The 20,642-nt window shown below is 42.5% G+C and overlaps 1 protein-coding gene across 1 annotated transcript in view; it reads left to right on the forward strand.

The window, feature by feature from the left end:
- The window catches only part of col6a1 (collagen, type VI, alpha 1), a 102,639-nt gene extending 82,851 nt beyond the window's left edge, over positions 1 to 19,788 (forward strand). The window contains exons 27-35 of the mRNA XM_034182703.1: positions 9,987 to 10,022; positions 10,299 to 10,335; positions 10,528 to 10,536; positions 10,633 to 10,766; positions 13,283 to 13,392; positions 15,901 to 16,087; positions 17,067 to 17,238; positions 17,323 to 17,352; positions 18,368 to 19,788. Of these exons, the coding sequence (XP_034038594.1) occupies positions 9,987 to 10,022; positions 10,299 to 10,335; positions 10,528 to 10,536; positions 10,633 to 10,766; positions 13,283 to 13,392; positions 15,901 to 16,087; positions 17,067 to 17,238; positions 17,323 to 17,352; positions 18,368 to 18,972 (1,320 nt within the window). The 3' untranslated portion in view covers positions 18,973 to 19,788. The remainder of the gene's footprint in view (positions 1 to 9,986; positions 10,023 to 10,298; positions 10,336 to 10,527; positions 10,537 to 10,632; positions 10,767 to 13,282; positions 13,393 to 15,900; positions 16,088 to 17,066; positions 17,239 to 17,322; positions 17,353 to 18,367) is intronic.
- The last annotated feature ends 854 nt before the right edge of the window (positions 19,789 to 20,642 follow it).

The raw sequence follows: 20,642 nt of genomic DNA on the forward strand, positions 1-20,642 counted from the left end.
GTTGCCACAGCCGTCTCAGCTTGTCTGTGCCACTGTGAGTGCCACCTTGCTAAAGAGTGGAATTGGTGTGCGCGAGCTGATCCCCACTTTAAGCAACGAGCGCAGGTGGGAAGGAAAGCCCTGCAGCGATGGGAAGAGGTGAAAACAACAGGTGCATGATGGCACTGGGATCTGCAGTCTCGATCCTGCATGCAGGGGGCTCAGCAGCTATGGTCGTTTGATTGCTGACCCGAGACAACAGCATCATCCGGCAGGGCCCTGGGTGACCAAGCAGCCCTGTTTAGGGATAGCCCTGCTTGCTCCACATGGAGACAGACCTAGAAAAGGTGGTCTAAACATGGCTTGTCTCACTAGACCCGGTTGGCTCACCGCTGCCAACGGGCATCGCTACACGCTGTGCGAAAAGAAAAACAAAGAACCTGAAAATTGCGTGCTGGAATGTACGCACAATGATGGACTCAGACAATAGCGATCGTCCTCGAAGACGCTCAGCCTTAGTCGCCAAAGAGCTAGCAAGGCTTGACATAAACATTGCTGCACTCAGCCAGGTGCGCTTTGCATACCAAGGGTCACTCACCGAGGAAGGTACAGGCTACACACTGTTCTGGTCAGGGAAGGCTAAAGAAGATCGTCGAATCTCAGGGGTCGGGTTCATGATTAGAGCGCTATAGCACATAGGTTACACAGTTTGCCAGTTGGACATTCTGACCGACTCATGTCCTACTCCCGGTTCCCCATCAACACAAGGATTTTGCCACTATTGTTAGTGTGTATGCCCCAACCATGCAGGCCGACATCGGAGTTAAGGAGGCTTTCTATAGCGATCTGCATAACCTTCTACAGCGCGTCGACACCCAGGACAAGCTCCTCATCATGGTAGATTTCAACGCCAGAGTGGGCCGCGACTCTGATGTATGGAAGGACGTGCTAGGGAAACATGGCATAGGCAACTGTAACGACAATGGCCGCGTGCTGCTGGAGTTCTGCTCTGCACATGACTTGATGTTCACCAACAGCCTGTTCCAACAGAAAGAGAGATTCAAAGCAACCTGGAGACACCCACGCTCCAAACACTGGCACCTTCTGGACCATGTTCTGACGCGACAGCGTGATAGAAGAGACGTACTACATACCAGGGTGATGCCTAGCGCGGATTGCTATACGGATCATCACTTGGTCCGTTCCAAGATTGCTTTCACTTTCAAGCCCCCTCCTAAGAAGAAAGGCCCACAGTTTAAGAAGCTACAAGTCCACAAGCTGTAAGACATAGACACAAAAATGGAGTTCCAGGCCAAACTAGAGGAGAGACTGGGTGGAGAAGAAGGCATGCCTGACGACCCTGAACAACAGTGGATGAGATTAAAGACCATCCTTCAGGAGACGGCAGCAGAAGTAGTGGGCTTCTCAGCCAGGAAAAATAAAGACTGGTTTGATGAGTCTGATGCACAGATCCAGGAACTACTAGAAAAGAAACGTGCATGCCACAAGACTTTTTTAGCTAAACCTGATGACCACTCTGCCAAGACAGCTTACAGAAATGCCTGCTCCACACTGCAAAGCAAGCTCCGCATACTGCAGAACAACTGGTGGCTAGCTTTTGCGGAGAAGACACAAAAACATGCCAATGCCGGAGACATGCGCTCCTTTTATGAAGCCCTTAAGACCATCCATGGGCCAGCACATCAAGTGCAAGCACCCCTGCGCTCCTCAGACGGCTCCACCCTTCTGACGGACAGGGAAACCATTATGCAGCGTTGGTCAGAACACTTTGAAAACCTCTTCAGTGACAAGCGCACTGTGCAAGAGTCATCAATCGAGAATTTTCCCCAGGTGGATGTGAAATGGGAACTTGATGACCCCCAACACTTGAAGAGATCCGAAAGGCCACCACGCAGCTGAATCCAAGGAAGTCTCCTGGCATAGATGGCATCCCAGCAGAAGTGTACCAAAATGGAGGTGCGGCAGTCCTCGACAAGCTTCAGATTCTCTTCTCCAGTTGCTGGGAAAAGGAAATGGTTCCACATGACCTTCGGGATGCGGTCATTGTCTCCCTGTACAAGAACAAGGGCGACAGGACTGACTGTTCTAATTACCGGGGCATCACTCTCCTCTCAGTAGCAGGTAAGATTTTGGCTCGAGTGCTGCTCAACAGGCTTACCCCTACCATAGCGCATGAAAATACTCCCGAGAGTCAGTGCGGATTTCGGGCCAACAGGGGAACCACCGACATGATCTTCGTCCTGAGACAGATCCAGGAGAAGTGCAGAGAACAGAACATGGCCCTTTATGCAGCCTTCATAGACCTAACCAAGGCTTTTGACACGGTCAGTCGTGAGGGTTTGTGGAAGATTCTTGCACATTTTGGCTGCCCTCCAAAGCTCCTCACCATCATCCGCCAGCTGCATGAAGGCCAGATGGGACAAATGAAGTACAACGGGACTCTGTCCGGCAGCTTCCCCATCTCAAATGGCGTCAAACAAGGTTGCATCCTCACGCCCATTCTGTTCTCCATCTTCTTCAGCATGATGCTTCATGAGGCCAAAGAAGACTTGACAGACGGCATCTATATCCGCTTCAGAACCGACTGAAGTCTGTTTAACTTGCGGCGCCTTCTGTCCCACACTAAGATCACAAAACAGCTAATCATGGAGCTGCTCTTCGCAGATGACTGCGCCCTCGTCGCCCATACGGAGCAAGCCTTGCAGCACATTGTCAACTGTTTTGCTGAAGCAGCAAGAGCCTTCGGCCTCACCATCAGCCTGAGAAAGACAGAAGTGCTATATCAACCGGTCCCCCATACAGCATATACCCATCCCAAATCAACATCGAGGGTACCAGCGTGAATGCAGTAGAGCCTTCACGTATCTCGGTAGTGTTATCTCAAACGACGCATCTGTTGCCAAGGACCTAGACAGTCGCCTTGCCAAGGCCAGCAGTTCTTTTGGTCGACTCTCAAAGAAAGTCTGGCAGAAATCATGCACTGTGCCTTTCCAACAAAAGTGCAGGTCTACAGAGCCATTGTGGTCCCTACCCTCCTGTATGGAGCTGAAACCTGGGTTCTGTATCGCCAGCAGATCAGATTACTGGAACGCTTTCATCATCGTTGTCTCCGAAACATCTTCGGGATCAAGTGGCAGGACTACGTCTCAAATGAGGACATCCTTACCAGAGCCAAATTGCCCAGCATGGAGTCTATTATACTCAAACAAGAGCTTCGTTGGGCAGGCCACGTAGCCAGGATGGATGATACACGCATGCCAAAATTAATTCTCTTTGGCGAGCTCAAGGAAGGGAGACAAAACCAAGGGGCCCCCAAAAAGTGCTATAAGGACCAGCTGAAGAAACAGCTCTCCCTTGCAGGCATTCAGCATCAGTCATGGCAGCATCTAGCTACAGATAGACTCAGCTGGCGTTCCAGCATCAAATCCGCCAGCCTGAAGTTTGAGGCAGAAAGAAGTGAAGCCTCACGCCAGAAGCGTCAAAGACAGAAAGAGCGGGCAGCAGCACAAGCCCAGCCTACTCAAGTGTTCATTTGCCCCAAGTGTAACAGGTCTTGTGCATCCCGCATCAGACTTTTCAGCCACCAGAGGGCTTGTAGAAAATAAAAATAATAATAATAATAAAAAAAAAAGGTCTTCCCACTATCCTTGCAAGCGAGGAAACTGCCAACAACAACAACAACAACATATATATAATATATATATATATATATATATATATATATATATATATATATATATATATATAGTAAGTAAGTCCCTTCGGCTGCTCCCTTGTTTGCACTTGGGGTCGCCACAGCAAATCCAAGGTGGATCTGCATGTTGAATTGGCACAAGTTTTACGCCGGATGCCCTTCCTGACGCAACTCCACATTACATGGAGAAATGTGGCAGGGGTGGGATTTGAACCCGGAACCTTCTGAACTGAAACCAAGCGCATTAACCACTTGGCCACCACCCCTGAAGATATATATATATATATATATATATATATATATATATATTAAAATACAAACAACATTTTTGTGATGATTTGTTGTAGTTTCAAGGCATGCTAAGTGTCATGTTAGCACAGTTTAGCCATTGGATGCCTGTGGGTTTAGAAGTAGTTTGTCTACTTTTTATTCCCGTCACTTTAGCAGTTAACTGTTTCATCCTCCACTAAATACATGGAAAGTATTCAGCGGAATGACTGCAGAGGTGGTTAGAATAAAAACCTGTAAAATGTTGGTCTACAGCAGCACTTTAACCATCCCTAACAACACTACAGGCTGCTGTTTAAAAACGCAATCTCAATTCCAGTTTACAGTGAGATTATATCAAATATCAGATGGTGCACAACCATAACAGCGGAAACAAGAAATCTAGATAATGAGGTACTTGTTAGGAATTTGTCTTGATTACTTTCTGCTAGGAAGTTTTGTCTTTGCCTGTGCGTCTGCCTGTTTATATGTTTGTCTGTCAGCATTGTTGGTTAAAAAATAAAAAATAATGCATTTTTTTATGTGTTTCATATAGAAGAACCCATTACAATTAGATGATGACACTGACTGAGATTTTCTTTAACACTGTGAGATGGAGCGAGTAACTGAAAAAGTGTTGCAGTTAGGTGTTGTACAGCTGATATGTTGTACAACTGGGGAGGCACTGGATTGTCAGACCGTGGCAGAGGTGGGCACTTAATGAACGCTGCTGGAGCTTATCTCTTTGAAGCCTTCACTATTGTACTTTTAACTACCCTTGAGTGCACTTGCACTAATTCAGTAGACATCCAGTAATTGGCCATTCAAGAACTCAAGACTGGCATGGCGATGGACCAGTCCATAATTAAGGGCCCCTTCACACATAACACGATTGAAGCCGACTAGCGCATGAAGAAGGAATTGCATGCCTTTTGTGAAAAATCAGAGCTGCCTCTAACGCCACGTACACCTGGCGCACACCAGCGGCGGAAAGAGAGAGAGTGTCCTGTGAGAGTCCATTCGGTCCCTCTTGCAGCAGGTGTCGGTGAAATTCCAGGTGACACACATGGACATCCAACACCGCTCCCACAGCACTTAGGAAATGTGTGGTCATTTGCTCTGTCAGCATGAAAATAGAGAGCAGACGATCACTTTTGAACTAGATGTGAAATTTGTCTAAGTGCCCTCACAAGTGTGGCGTTGCAAAGCAACATACATGTAGTGTGCCAGAATGTAGGCTTCCCCCTCAACACATGTGCCATGCATGTGTATGTGTGTATGTTGCGCTCCCCCCCACCCCAAACATGAGGAGGGAGGTGGGAGTGCTGCTGATACGTATGTACGGATGGGGAGCGGCCAGCCACGTCAGAGCGCACATAGCACCACGATCCGCCTCCCAGCTGATCACCAGCCAGAGACTCACTGACAGCTATGGCTCAGTGCACATGATTTGTCACATTAAAAACACAGAGACCACAGCCACGACAGGTATATTAATAAGTACTACACAAACTGTATACCCAATTACATAACAAATAACTAAAAACAATGATCACATACAGAAACAGAGTGACACGTTGGTGTGTATGTCGAATGAACTGGGGGTGTGGCCGCTGACAGCAGCAGCTGTTGAGATCTCTGGTTCTGGACGTCACGGCTGGGAACACGTACCGTATTTTGATGGACATGGCCTTACAACTGTCCACTGTGACGCGCGTGTGTCTGCTTGCTGTCCTCATGTGAACATACATAAAAACATATCGCTGTTGTGATAGGCTGCAGTGAGCAAGCGCACGGCGCACACATTGACAGGCTGTCCCAGGTGAAATGGTCAGTCAGGTCATGTGATCACGCAGCAGCTGATCTGAATGTCACGTCACCCATGTGAGCTCTGTTCCACATGACGCGGTGTCTGTCCTGTGGCACACTGCCCACAGGACACGCATGTTGGTCCGGACATGCACGCAGGGCCAGCTGGACATGCCAGGCCAGCAGATGTGGACATGATGAGGGCGCACTGCTTCATTCATGGCATGTCATGACTGTACGCCTATGACCATGGGTCAGCTACAGAGGAACAGACGGTTCATACTTCTATTGTCCACTCGATAAGATTCAATAACATATGGTGTAGTTTTTTTATGGTGTGTGGTTTTTATTTATTTATTTTTTTCTCCACAGCAGCAGCGTGATGTGGAGCAACACGTTCCAGCTGCTCGCACTGTTTTCATACACACGCAGGAGTGTGCACGAAACCGTCGCCGGTGTGTCGTGCATGCCTGTGCGACCGTGTTGTCCCTCACAACAGCAGGTGGAATATTTTGTGGTTCCCCATTTTGTGTTTGGTTTGCGGATTTTCTCCCAGTTTCTGCATCTTTCGTGTTATGTGTGAAGGGGCCGTCTCACATTTTGAGGGAAAAATAGCTGTGTGGAATACCTTTGCTGTTTGCAGTAAACTTCCTACTGATGGCTTTCTTAAATTTCCCCATCGTGGGCCTATTAAAGAATTATCTTATCTTATCTGGAGAGTTGTGCAACCGTGGATATTTATAGACAGATGAGTGTTGTCTATGGCGACACCTGTGTGGATGTCAGTACAGTCAGGAGTTGGGCAACGAGTTTGAAAGGTGAAAATTTAACCATGACAAGTCTGCATGACCAGGCCCATAGTGGGCAAACCACTGTGACCAGACCGTCCTTAGAATTTTGGGATCATGGCAACACTGTCAACTCTGACCAATATATGGACACTTTTCAAAAGCTGCATGCATGCTTGAAACAGTTTTGCCCTGGAAAAGATGCAGTTCTTCAGCATGACTATATTCGTCCACACAAGAGTTGACAAACACAGGATGCATTGCAGTGGCACAAATCTTACTGCACCCGCTGTACAGACGGCATCTCACACTCTCTAACTTCCTTTTTTCACAAGCTGAAATAACCCCTGTAGATACCCTCCCTGTTACGCTCATTTTTGCAGAGGTGCAAACAGTTGTGTGCAAAGAGAAGACACCCAATTTCTTCACTACAGGACAACAAAACTTATCTGGGGTTGGTGTAAGTGTGCGGAAATCAAAGTTGACTATGTGGAAAAATCATGACACTGCCTGACAGAGAACATTCCAAGTAGATATGTAATTCATGTGAATATATTGCTTATTGTTGAAATTATCATATACTAGGAGGCAGAATCTTTCAATCAACCCTACTAAATACATACAGTACATCATTTTTAGGGTCTGCTCCTTCTCTGCCCCTGACCAAGGCAGCATCAACATCTGGAGTTGGCCCCTGGGGGCTGGACTGTGGCTGCCCACTGCTCCTAGTGGTTAGATTGTGTCTAACTGTAATTAGGATGGGTTAAATGCAGAGGACAAGTGTTGTTGAATGTATATATGTGCAATGACAATGAAGTTTCTATTCTATTCTATCATAGTAGCCAGTAAACCATTATTGATCAATATGTCTGGTATTTATATTTGTGTATTTATTTCTTACCCTGTGTGCTGTTATACAATGCTGCTGGAACCTCAATTTGGAGTCTTCCCATGGGATCAGTAAAGTTGTATCTAATCTATTCTAATCTAATCTCTACATGAAAATTCATTAAGGTATGTCTTCTATAATATATTCCAGTTCTAAAGTAGAACTCTACTAGTGTATACTAAGGTATATCTAAATGTCTAAAAAAGAAGAGTAGAATAAAAGAGAAGAATAGAGTAGAGTAGAGCCACTTAGGTGCCTGGTCTTGAGAACCAGGGATGGTAGGTTGAAAAGCTTTTTTATCCCATGGGAACTCTCCCTACCCACCCAAGCAGCTCAGGAAAATTGACATCATGTATATAAGTGATATTTACACAATAAGGGTAATAAGCAACATATACAAGAAATATAGTACTACATAATATATAGGAGTTAGCTTCTAAAACCTAAATATTCATACAAGAGAAGATTGTATTATACGTATACCTAGTCTGTAGACTAGTAGTAAAATAAATTATAGCTTGTAGGCTAAGCTATAAATATGATAAATTTATTATAGAAACAGAAGCTATGAATCTAAAGTTCACCCTACTATCTTACTATAGGAAGACAAAATGCATATTCTATATGCTAGCTAATGGAAACCCCAAAATAGGATACTATACATTGATAGCTATTAACAGCCTGGTCTCATGGCAAGTCATGAATCAGCAGCACGAAATATACATTAATCTATTGGTTTGTGATATTGTGACGAAAAGCGCCTTATTTTTGTCATGGCAGCACAAATTCATTCTAATTCATTCCATGATGGCTGCACGAAATTAAAAGTGAAGCGGAGGGGGGGATGGTTATGGGGAGCACGAAAAAAAAACGTGAGACTGCTATTAAAGAACCCATAAACTGAAGAATATTAAAAATGTACACCATGTAAAATAAATTTGTAAATCACGAAAATAAGCTAACTATAGCTAGATGAGCTACCGTTAAAATAGCCGTTAATAAGCCAACCATACCTTGCTAGCCAACAAGGTAAAAAAAAAAAGCCAGTAACTAGTGTATAAAGTACCTAGTTTAACCCTAAAATAACGGTATTAACAAATACATATAAAAACAAATGTAAACAAAAGTGTGTATTAACGTTAGCTTCCCAAACAGAACATAACCGACTATAGTCTTAGCTATGATAAACAATGCTACAGTCGGCTAGATAAGCTAACTTTAGCTGTTAGCTGAAACTAATTGTACCCCCGTCTTCCATTTTTATCATTAATATAAAAATCTAAAAAAAAGAGAGAAAGTTAAAGCATGCTGAAATGTATATGGAGACATGATATAAGTACCTTAGTGAAAGAAAATAGAGGTGGAACCTCTACATAAATATAAATACATAAATGCATAAATACACACACAGAAAAAATAATATATACATATATATATATAAAACTGTGTGTGTGTGTAGAATTTTTATATTTTAATTTATTTACAAACACACAGTACAGCACAGTACTGTATAATAGATTATACAGCACAGTACTGTGCAATCAATTAATGATGACAGGGATTGTTGTTTTTCACTTAATTCCTCTGTGACCAAAATGCTGTCCTCACGTTTGTAAGTTTCACATTGCATATCATCCTCTAAAGAATACTGGAGTTCTTGCTGTCCGCATCTTGATGATAAAGTACCTCTTTGTGCCCAAAAAACATCAGTAAAATCAGTCCATAATTAATTACGTCTGGTTGCAGCAGCTAAAATCCATTCAAAAAGCTCGTAGTGTGAGTAGTAAATAATGTTGGTGTGTTAGATTCTGGCCGCTGTGGGAACAGGGGTGGAACTTCCTGTTCATCAATCAGCTGATTTTTAAAAACAAGCTAATTTTACATTTGCATTCATGTAAACTGCTTGCAAAGACATAACAACTGAATCCGTGACTTTGTGTTATTGTAAGTAAGAAATACAGTGTTAATGATTCTACGTGTACACTTCCACCATCCTCATCCTGCTGTTCGTGTGTCTTCTCCATTTTTTTTTAATGCTTTTGCATTTTTGGGAGTTTCCATCATCTACACTTCACAGCCGTCTTGCATTCTCTCCGTCTGTGCATTTGTGTGTGCACGCGCATGCTTTCTTAGTGTGTCAGAGGGGGGAAAAAAATGCTCTTAAACTGAGTTTAGCGCCCTTTAAAACAAAGCAGATGGGTTTTCTGCAACCGAGGGGAAAAAAAAAAAAACAAAAAAAACAAAATGCTGCGGCAGTGACATTTCAGAAGATTCACGCGTTGTTGCAGCAACATAGTCGACGTGTGAGTGTGGATGTGGGTTCTGTGACTGTGGGATTCAGTTCACAGGCCAAAACATTTTAATCTACTGTAAAATGAAAAGACTTTTCCAGTATTTGCTCTCTCATCACTTTGCCAATGGTTGGGAGCTGATAAACAAGTTATCTGGATACTATTTGAACTTAGATAAACATCCATAGTCATCAGGGCAACGACCCACTCTCTCTCCCCCCTCTTTCTCTTCCTCTCACTGCCTTCAGGGGCCTCCTGGACCTCCTGGACCACAAGGAACTGATGTGAGTGTAAAAATTTTAATTGTCCTTGATTTCAGCAGTAGGTCTGGATTAGGGCTGTCGACTTAATTTTACCTGAAAGCTGTGATAGTACAGAGTGGTAGAGTTCTAACCTGATAGTGTGCGTTCAGTCCAAACTACACGTCCAGTTTCCTGAATGTGAAAACTGTAACCTTTCACCAAGCATCCCTGAGCGAGCAGTGCATCTAACATATGCATCGCTGTGAAAATTAATGTTGCCTTTCGGTTCTCTGACATGCATTCTGCTTCTTCCTTCAGGAATGTGAAATCCTGGATATCATCATGAAGCTCTGCTGTAAGTTTTGAGTTTGCACGTGAAACACTTTGCCATTTTAAACTGAGTAGACAGCCATGTAAAATGAAACCTGAAGTATGAAAAGAGGTTAGTCGGGTTATTTTTGCTTGTTTTTGTTAAGCACAGTTGATTAAGTTTGTTTTGCTTTGTTGTGCTTCTTGTCTTCCCCGTCATCTTCTGATCCCATCACAGCTTGTTGTGGTGAGTTTTTGCTGAGTTATCAGTTAATTATGTCCCATCCTGTATGGCCGACGTGATGTTTATCATGTTGGCTCATGCGTGTGTTTGTATCTTCAGAGTGCAAGTGTGCAACTCTGGACCTGGCGTTCATTGTGGACAGCTCAGAAAGTATCGGCGCATCGAACTTTGCTCTCGCTAAAGATTTTATCATCACCATCATAGACAGACTGATCAAAGACCAGCAAGTGAAGGTACGACATTTCACTGAACTCTTCCTAAGGGACATTCTTGTCACCGATGTTTCACACCACAACCACTAGAGGGCACTGCACTTGATCAAAAGTTTCTGATAACATCAAACTTGGTAACGGTTAGAGAAGTCGTAATAACGTTTCAACCGCAAAATAGATGAGTGTAGGCAATTCTGTAGATGGGAGTGGTCTGCTATGCCGTGTGAATACTTCACAACAATATTTTATGTTGATAAAACTCTTGTCAAAATATTCCACCATTTTTATCAGACCTCTTTGTGTCTTTTTGCTTCGGATTGTGTTGCCTTTAAAGTTTGGTTACACTGCCCCCTAACATTTCCAGTGGCAGTACTACATTTCATCTGTATCCGTAATCTTCCAGAAAAAGGAATGAAGTATGAAAGAAATGAACACAGAGGGTGGACAGAAAGTTATATCTGTATCCATATTTAACATTGAGCATAAATGAGCCTGCACAGCCACAAGTGAAACTGTGTCTACACAGAAACACAGTAGTGTGCATTTGTGTTCTTTTTGCCAGACTTATAAAACCATGTGTACGTGTAATTCTCCTTTATCATCATGGAGGTGTGTGAATATGTTACAGGCCTGCTGTCTGCTCCCATCTTTAGCCATAAATGGATGTAGACCCACTTTCTCAAACAGTCATTTATTTATACAACCTGTTTGTGTCAGACACAAAAAAAAGAAGATACTGAATGAGGAAAAAGTAATGGAGAAGTTCAACTTGTGCCCGTCATGCACAACATGGAGCAGCGACTATTCTATAACACCTACAATCAACCAGACAAATAAACAAATCAACAAATAAAATATGTATACATATTAATGTACGTGTGCATGCATGAGTAGAAGTAATATATTAATAATAGGAAATGTAAGCACTGTGATAATGTCTTTAGTTTATGGTAAATTCAAGGCCAGCTGCACTCGGTTTTAAATATCACTTTACAATCAAAGCACTGTAGCAACAAAATATGAATGTAACCTGCATTGCACCATTTCTCTGGGCTCAAACTCCCATTCACAGAATGTGGATATAATTAGGATAAGGGTTTGGTTTAGGGTTCAACTTTTGTGAAATGAAACAAAGGTTTTGAAATTTAAGCAATACAGAAGGATCTATGGCCTTGGTGAAGGAATTTGGCTCCCCCTTCTTATCTATCTACCCCCTCCCCAGCCTGCTGCTGCCTAGCAATTTCAGACTTTACGCACACACAGACAGAAACTGACACAAACTTAACTCATCTGCACATGACGCATGTCTCCCTCCCTCCATCCCTATTACTCCCCCCCCCCCGTGTCTCTCCTCTCCCCTCACCCTGTCCTCCTCCCTGCCACCCTGGAGGCAGCGCAGTTTTTACTGCTGCAGCCTTCAACTCCCCAAGCTGGGCGGCACAGGCCCTCCTGCTGCGGCCTTCACCCACTTTGCCTCAATTCGGATGACAGACTGCTTCAAGTTTAGTGCACATAAACAATCCCAAATGTATATGTGTTGTCTTTAATTCTGATGTGTGCCATTATTACTTTCAACTAGTAATAATTGTGGATTAATTGCTGTATTTTGTATGAGGTAATTGGAGTGTAAATGTAATTTCATTGTTGTTGCACTCGTGTAATGACAATGACAGTAAAGCTCATCTCATCTCATCTCAATACTTCCACTTCCAGACTGTGACTTCGTGCATTTTCAGAAGTCTTTTGTTTGGACAATTCCAGTATGGTCCAGGACTAATTCTGGAATAGTTCAGCATTGCTACTCCAACTTGGGAGTCTCATACCTGTAGCTGGTGCATTGTCAACTGTCAAAGGCGAGACAAGCACTCAGATGCTCTATTGAAAACAATGATTTAAAAGGTTTGTGAAAATAGGATCTTGTCCTTTACTGATTTGTTTTTTTAAGTTTGTAGCCACAAAGGTATTGTATCCATAAAGTAACGAGTTTTAAGGTCTATAAGAAATAAAGTATTTCTTTGCATGTAATGGACATGTCTCACTGAACAAACATAAGATGGATAAAAGCTGAGAATAGAAAAGTAGCTGTTTCAGGCCAAATGTTTCCTTATAGCACAAGACCTTCTACCTGCACAGTCACATGGGTGTTTAATAGGAAAGCCCAACCATATGCAACTGTAAAAGGTAGATTCAAACTGATGTGAGACATTATGATCCTGTTAAACTTGGTGAAACATTTGTGAAAGAAGTACTGCTTGACATTTAGATTGAATACTTTATCACATATTACCATAGGTTTTACTGAAAAGATATTAGAAAACACTACTATGACAACAGACCTCAAAATAAAATGTGTGAATGTAAGATATTTTCTTTGGGTTTAAAACTCACTTTTAAGTCTCTGCAGTGAGTGTCCTCTTCCAGTTTGGGTATAATTAGTCAGGATGGGTGTAGCTCAAAAATGTTTACAGGAGACAACACATAGTTGTAGACGTAACATAAAAAAGCACAGTGTGCCCATGCGATGTTTCTCTTTCCAGTTTTCACTTAATGACTCCAGGGTGGGTGTAGTCCAGTACAGTGGAGAAAGAGCTCAAGAAGCTGTCCGACTCGGTGACCCCAATGCCACAACCCTCACCGACTTCAAACAGTGAGTCTGCATGCACACTGGCAGACTCCTGCCTGACGAGTTTCCTCTCAGCTCCTGTTTGACTGTTCAGATGTACAGGAGACTCCCTAAAGCAGCCATTCCCAAACTGATTAAGAATGCCACAGTCCTCATGAAAACCCAAAAATCAGCGGCAGCCCACCCACACCTTTAACCCGTTTTGCCCCACTGGCAACAATTGTTGCCAAAATGTATCACTGTCATTTTCTACTCACAATAAAAGATCTCAAAGGTACTAATGCAACTTTTTCCACTTATAAGAAAAAAATCTGGGCATTAACGGGTTGATCACAATTTTAAACAAGAGCAAACAGAGATTTCTGACATCCGCCAATATGGATCCAGATCACCTCCAAAATTCAGTGGAGTCTTCCATGTCCTAATATCTATCTGTGGTGCAAATCTGGTGAGAAGTAGTTTTGACGTAATCCTTCAAAGAATATATAAAGTGAAACTTGATCCAGAATCCAGATCCAGATCACAAAATTTAATGGGTTCTTCCATGGCCTAATATCTATCTGTGGTGAAAATGTTGTCAAAATCCGTGCAGTAGTTTTGACGTAATCCTGCTAGCAGGCAGACAGACAGACAAATAAACACAGATGATTTTATTATGTCCATGGCAGACGTAAGACACATGAAACTAAGATGTTGAAATGTAGTATTTACACTCACGCACACACATTTATTTATGTATTTATTTATTCTTAATATTAATGCTGTCGTTTAATTAAAAATAATCTAATTGATAAAGATACTTGTGATTAATTAACCTAATGTCATGTAATCATATGTATGTAGGTTTTTTTGTGACACATGCAGTCATGCATTGATGCAACTCAAAAATAAGAATTTGTTAATAATCGATGAAACTATCTCTTCTAAATTCTGCACATGTGATAGGCCACTAACAAGCCTGTTAATCTCTAAACATGCAGCTGCACAGACCACATAAAACACTCAGAATTTACCTTGCTACTGTAATTTATCTTTGCTCATTGACATAGTTTCTTTATCATCACAATTGTCAACAAAGCTGATAAACTGTCCTGATGAGACTCCTTGGTGGTAGTAGTAGTACACTTAACAGTAATGGTAACTTTGTCAACTTCTTAAGGACCCGTATCCACATACTGTTATAGCCTGTATTTCTGTAATTCTATCTTATTACAATTGCTATGAATGAGAACAGAGCATATGTGGCCACATGTAGCTGCTTTGAGGGGGAAAAAAAAACAAAAACTTTTTTTTTTCAGAGCACTCTGCTTTTTATGCACAGCCATTTCAGTTTCAGTTTATTTTCATTTATATAGTGCCAAATCACAACAAAGCTGCCTTAAAGCGCTTCACACAAATAAGGTCTAATCTTATCAACCTCTAGAGCAAGCAGACTGACAACAGTGGTAAGCAAAAAGTCCCTCTGATGATATGACGAAGAAACCTCAAGCAGACCAGACTGAAAGGGGTGACCCTCTGCTTAGGCCATTCTAACATTTATAAGGTTTTTACAAAGTTTTACAGAGGTGAATTAACAGAAAACAACATTTAAAAAAAGACTTTAAAAACAAGGTGCAATTATTGAGATAACCATGCAAGCATTTATGCCAGAGGCAGGGGTCATCCAGCGCCATGGAGTGCAGGGCCAGTGTTCATTCCTCATGCTGTCAGTGGGCCTGTCACTGCAGCAACATCCATTCCAAATGCAGACTGCGTTGTTCTGTATTAGCTTCAGGCATGGCATCTCATTGTGAGTCCAGCATCTTGTGATCTGCAGCTGTCAATCTTGCGTGATGTTATCTGTACCTCGGACAGAGAGAAAAAGAGCAGAATCTGTACAGTGGAAAAAGTACACCTAAGGTATAATTCATCAGCAGTAAATAGACAGGAAAGCAGAAAAAATACTAAGGTGATTGCCGGCCGCTAGCCCTAAGCTTCACTAACAGACCCAGAATTTAGATGAAGTTGAGGTCGAGACCTGTTCTGTTGCTAATAAAATTAAATTAAAAGGATAGGAAGCATAGAACCATACTATGCCAGTGTGCTAGCCATACAGTAGCAAAAGTCTTGAACATTTTAAGTTGAAAATCTCTACACTTTTTAGAACGGTGCTGTATCACCAATGCAGTGCCTTTTCAGGCAACCAATCAGGTGGAGTAAAACACTGCAGTGATTTTTCAGGCAACCAATCAGGTAGAGAAAAACATGTCACCTTCACAGAAGGAGAGGCCTGTTTTTGCCATTTCTGTCTGCAGTCCCCTAATATGTCATACAAAATCTATCACAATAGAGACAAAAAAACCTTTTCTGTGATAGCCTATTGGACAGACACTGTGTTCATGCTGAGGGTGAGTGTTTTTATCACCATACACATTATAAGCTAGTCACTGGCTTGTCACAGAAACAAGTCACATTATGACTGCAGCATTAATTGTCATTAATTTCTTTACTGACAGTGTTGGTTTATTGTGTGAAATGTCTGTGTGTGCACAGGAAAGTCAGAGAGCTGAAATGGCTGGCTGAGGCCACGTACACAGGCGAGGCCCTTGATTACTCTCTGAACAACATGATCATGCTCATGAAGCACCCAAATCGAGTTGTTCTCGTTCTCACCGATGGACGTTCTGACATTATTCGGGACAAAGTTCCTCTCAATGTACTCTGCGGAAAAGGCATCGTGGTGAGCAGAGTGCACCTGCACAGTAAACTGTACATTCACCTGAATGAGGAAAAGTGAAACTGATGTGAAAAGTTATTACACACATTTAGCTTTTATGTCTTTTTGGTGGCACCCAGTTCTGAACATGAGTAAGATCCATTGGGATCACAGTGTTGGATGCTTGTTAAACTGGCCATGTCAGCATCCTGTACTTGTGAGGCCTCAGTTTGTCCCAGCTCAGTGAAATTAATTTCCATATAAAGTACTTTAGATTATATTTACACATATACACTGGAGAATGTAAATGCATGTTAAATTACTTGTAATACAGTAATTTAACAACCTTTAATTGTTGGGGGACCATTTTCCATATCTTCTGTATTACACAGGCACATCTGTAGTCACATGGGCTACATTTTGGAACCATTCTCATGGCCATCACACTTTCCTCCCAAACAGAAGGTCCCCAGTTCAAGACCAACCTGCGCCCAGTTTCCATGTCCATCTGGAATTGTGTTTTGAAGGACATCCGATGTAAAAACCTGTGACAAATCAGTGTAGATGCATACTGGTTCCTCTGTGGTGACCCTGAGCAAATCGGGACCCGTCAAAATAAATTAGTTTATTCTTAATAGGTTATGTCATATTTACACACAAGTTATATGACTTCAGACACTTTGCAGATTATGCCCTAGGGTTTATGTTAAGCATAAACGGAATGGAATCATAACACACTGTACATTTGCATTATGAAACCATGTATGGAGCAATTCAGCAGTCCATGGAGTCCATGGAATGGGCCACATGTGCCAATAAACTCCAGCAGTCAAGATCTGCATTAGTTATCATATTCAAATATCAGTAGCAGAGTCATTAATGCTGGTCACCTGACTCTGTTCAGATTGCCTTCTACCACCTGTTTAGCCTGCATCAGTATATCAATTTAAATCAGACTGAAATGTACAGATACTAAACTAAACACTTAACTGCTTATTTCCAGGTCGGTGGTTTGGGAGTAAAGGATTACTCAGGCCGTCGCCCCAACCAGGAACAGCTTGGAGATGTGGTGTGTGAGAGTGACCCCAAACCTGGATTTTCAATCGTCCTGGACAACTTTGCCGAGCTGCTGGAAGACACCTTCCTACAGAACCTCACCTCGAGAATCTGCCAAGGTAACACACACAACACACATATTCTTTGATGCTGATTATTCTTGTAACTCTACTAACATGAATTAATACTTTTCTCACCACCAGATAAGAGATGTCCAGACTACAAATGTCCCAGTAAGTGTGATTTATAATATATACACATCTCAGTCTTTAATCTGAATGATCAGATTTATCATTTCTGACATCTGTAAATTATGAAGCCTACCTCTAAGCCTCACATTAAAGAAGTTCAAATCATAGTTTAATGAAAAATGCATTTTAAAAGTTCTTATTTTCAATTCAGTTTATTTATATAGTGTCAAATAACAACATAAGTTCCAGCAAAGCACTTCACAGAAGTCTAAACTTACCCACACCACTGAGCAAGCACGTACTGTAGTGAAAATATGTGAAAATAACCATATAATAATAACAGTGAAAATATTGCACATATCTTTTAAAGTAATGCGCTAATTCTGAAGGTTTGACCATTAACCGACACATGCACTAAGAGGCATTATGAGAAATGAGTCTCATCTGACCCCCCCCCCCCCCCCTTCAAAATGCATAGAACACTTTGTAAAAATTACAGTTAACGTTAATGTTGATAAGCTGTCTGGAATTAGGTTTTTTATAAATGAAACCATGAGTGAAAAGTGCCTTCTGTTTGATCTCCTCTGCCACTCTGTTGTTGTTGTGTGTGAAAAGTAAGTGATATTTCTTTACAGCAGCGGGCAGTAGGCAGGCTGCATAAAGACAAAAGCTTTGGCTTGTTGTTTGTTTTGGGTTTGTGATCGCCTTTGAATTTATTCAGAAGCCCCTGCGGCGCTTAAACTTGAAACTGGCTTATCAGTAGCCGACAGTGTGCCGAGTCAATACTAAAAGGTAGCGGTTAGCGGTAACTTCTGCTAAATTTTTTAGCGGTTTATTGGTTTAGCGTTATAAAACTTAACTTTTCAGTTCGTGGATTAGCAGTTATAAAAGCTAACTTTTCGGTTAGCTGTGCCCACCACTGGATTTCAATAAATGAAACTGTGGTGTAACACAATTACATAATTATAATGAGTCACAATTAAAACTAAAAGAATGAATGAGCGGGAAATCGAGCATGTATATCCTGATGATCAGATGTATCATTTGTGCTTTGCAGTCTCTTTTGGAAGTAACACCGACATCATTATAATGATGGACAGCTCAGCCAGCGTAGGCCAGAAGAACTTTGAAATAAGCAAGAAGTTTGTGCATCGGCTGGCTGACCGCTTCCTGACAGCTGAGAAGAACGTTGGAGTCTCTGTCAAAGTGGGAGTTGGCCAGTATAGCCGCACACCTCGCATGGAGCAGGACCTGACCTCCAATCTGACTCTGCTCTCTCATCGCATTGACGATGCCGCCTTCCAAAATGACGGCACCAACGTGCTTGAAGCCATGAGCTTTGCCATAAAGCATTTGGAAAGCCGTGGGGACTCCAGCCCAAACAAGAAGAAGCTGATCCTGTTTTCTGATGGCAGATCTCAGGCCGTCACCGAGGCTGTGTTAGAGAAGCGCGTCCGTGAAGTGGCGGACGCCGAGGTGGAGCTCTTCGCCATCGCCGTCGGCAGCCAGGTTAATGAAGTCAACCTGCGCACGCTGGTGAGCAGGGGGCGACTGGATGATGTCAGCTACGCTCAGCGCCATCTGTTCCGTGTCCCAGACTACGCATCTCTGCTCCGAGGGGTTTTCTACCAAACCGTCTCCCGCAGGGTGGCCCAGCCCTGAGTGCAGGCCCCTTCCAAACGGACCAACACGCTTTAGATTTTTAGTCTCATTTTGAATATTCAGTCTCACTCATTTACCACACACTGTGTTCAAACGCTTTAAAAAAATACGTGTCACAAGAAGACAAATGATTGTGTGGCTGTCAAACAAAAATGGCTGTGGAACTTTTTTGTCCTGAGTTATGTTTATAAGGTAGTTTTCAAGACTGATCCTGTCTTCTTTCCTGGGATCACAAAAAAAACATCCAAGATTATCACACCAAAGCTTCACTTAAATGTATTGCAATTTAGCCTTGCCAGTGGTACCGCCCCCACCCACCCCACCCCCTCAGACATCAGGATAAAAAAGCTTCAAGTGAAAACGGGATGCTGTGGTCCTGGAGAATCTTCAGTGAGCTGAATTCATTTCTCCTTTGCTTCTTCATTGGGCTGAATTCTACTCAGGTATTCTGAATTTGTCATCACCTTCTTTGGACACTAACTTTGGCTTCCTTTGGCTTACAGGTGTGAGTTGAACATTGCACATAAGGCTGCTCTATGTTGGCTCTGCAGGACCCGGCATCCCTCCGTCTGAAGGATTGTGTTTAAGTTCTACTGTTGGCTCAGTTTTGTTGTTCTTACCTTCCAAGTGGTGTCGGATTTACAGTTTGGATGAATTTTCCATGAAAAAGTGCCTTCTGAATGTATTACATCAGACGGCCAAAGTAGGAACACCAGGATTTAAATAACTCAAGCACAAAACATCATTACCCCCCCCCCCCCCCAACCACCACCACCACCACCAAAAAAAAAAAAAAAAAAAAAAAAAAAAAGAAAATCCTTGTTTTCAATCCTGTGGTATTGCTTTTATGGTGAAATGGTGAATAGGGGCTGAATTTGTTATGGAAGCTCTTGCTCTACTTTTGATACAAAGTAGAGTGGGTAGGTCATTGGGATAAGGAGTTGGGATACTAATATGTAGACCTGGATTTGATTCCTGATCATGCTACCTGTACGAGGTCTGTCCGTAAAGTATAGGTCCTTTTTATTTTTTTCAAAAACTATATGGATTTCATTCATATGTTTTTACGTCAGACTTGCTTGAACCCTCATGCGCATGCGTGAGTTTTTCCACGCCTGTCGGTGACGTCATTCGCCTGTGAGCACTCCTTGTGGGAGGAGTCGTCCAGCCCCTCGTCGGAATTCCTTTGTCTGAGAAGTTGCTGAGAGACTGGCGCTTTGTTTGATCAAAATTTTTTTCTAAACCTGTGAGACACATCGAAGTGGACATGGTTCGAAAAATTAAGCTGGTCTTCAGTGAAAATTTTAACAGCTGATGAGAGATTTTGAGGTGATTCTGTTGCTTTAAGGACTTTTCACGGTGCGAGACGTCACGCAGCACTCTCAGGCAGCGTCATCAGCCTGTTTCAAGCTTAAAACCTCCACATTTCAGGCTCTATTGATCCAGGACGTCGTGAGAGAACAGAGAAGTTTCAGAAGAAGTCGGTTTCAGCATTTTATCCGGATATTCCACTGTTAAAGGAGATTTTTTTAATGAAAGACGTGCGGGCGGATTGCAGCGTCGGCTCGCAGCCGCTGCGACACTCCGTCACAGGAAAAACACCTCTGTTGGAAGCCTTGAGGACAAGTTGGAACATCTCCAGCTGATAAACAATTTCTCATATACTCACT

Source organism: Thalassophryne amazonica, chromosome 12 (assembly GCF_902500255.1).
Source record: "Thalassophryne amazonica chromosome 12, fThaAma1.1, whole genome shotgun sequence".
Taxonomy (NCBI): Eukaryota; Metazoa; Chordata; class Actinopteri; order Batrachoidiformes; family Batrachoididae; genus Thalassophryne; species Thalassophryne amazonica.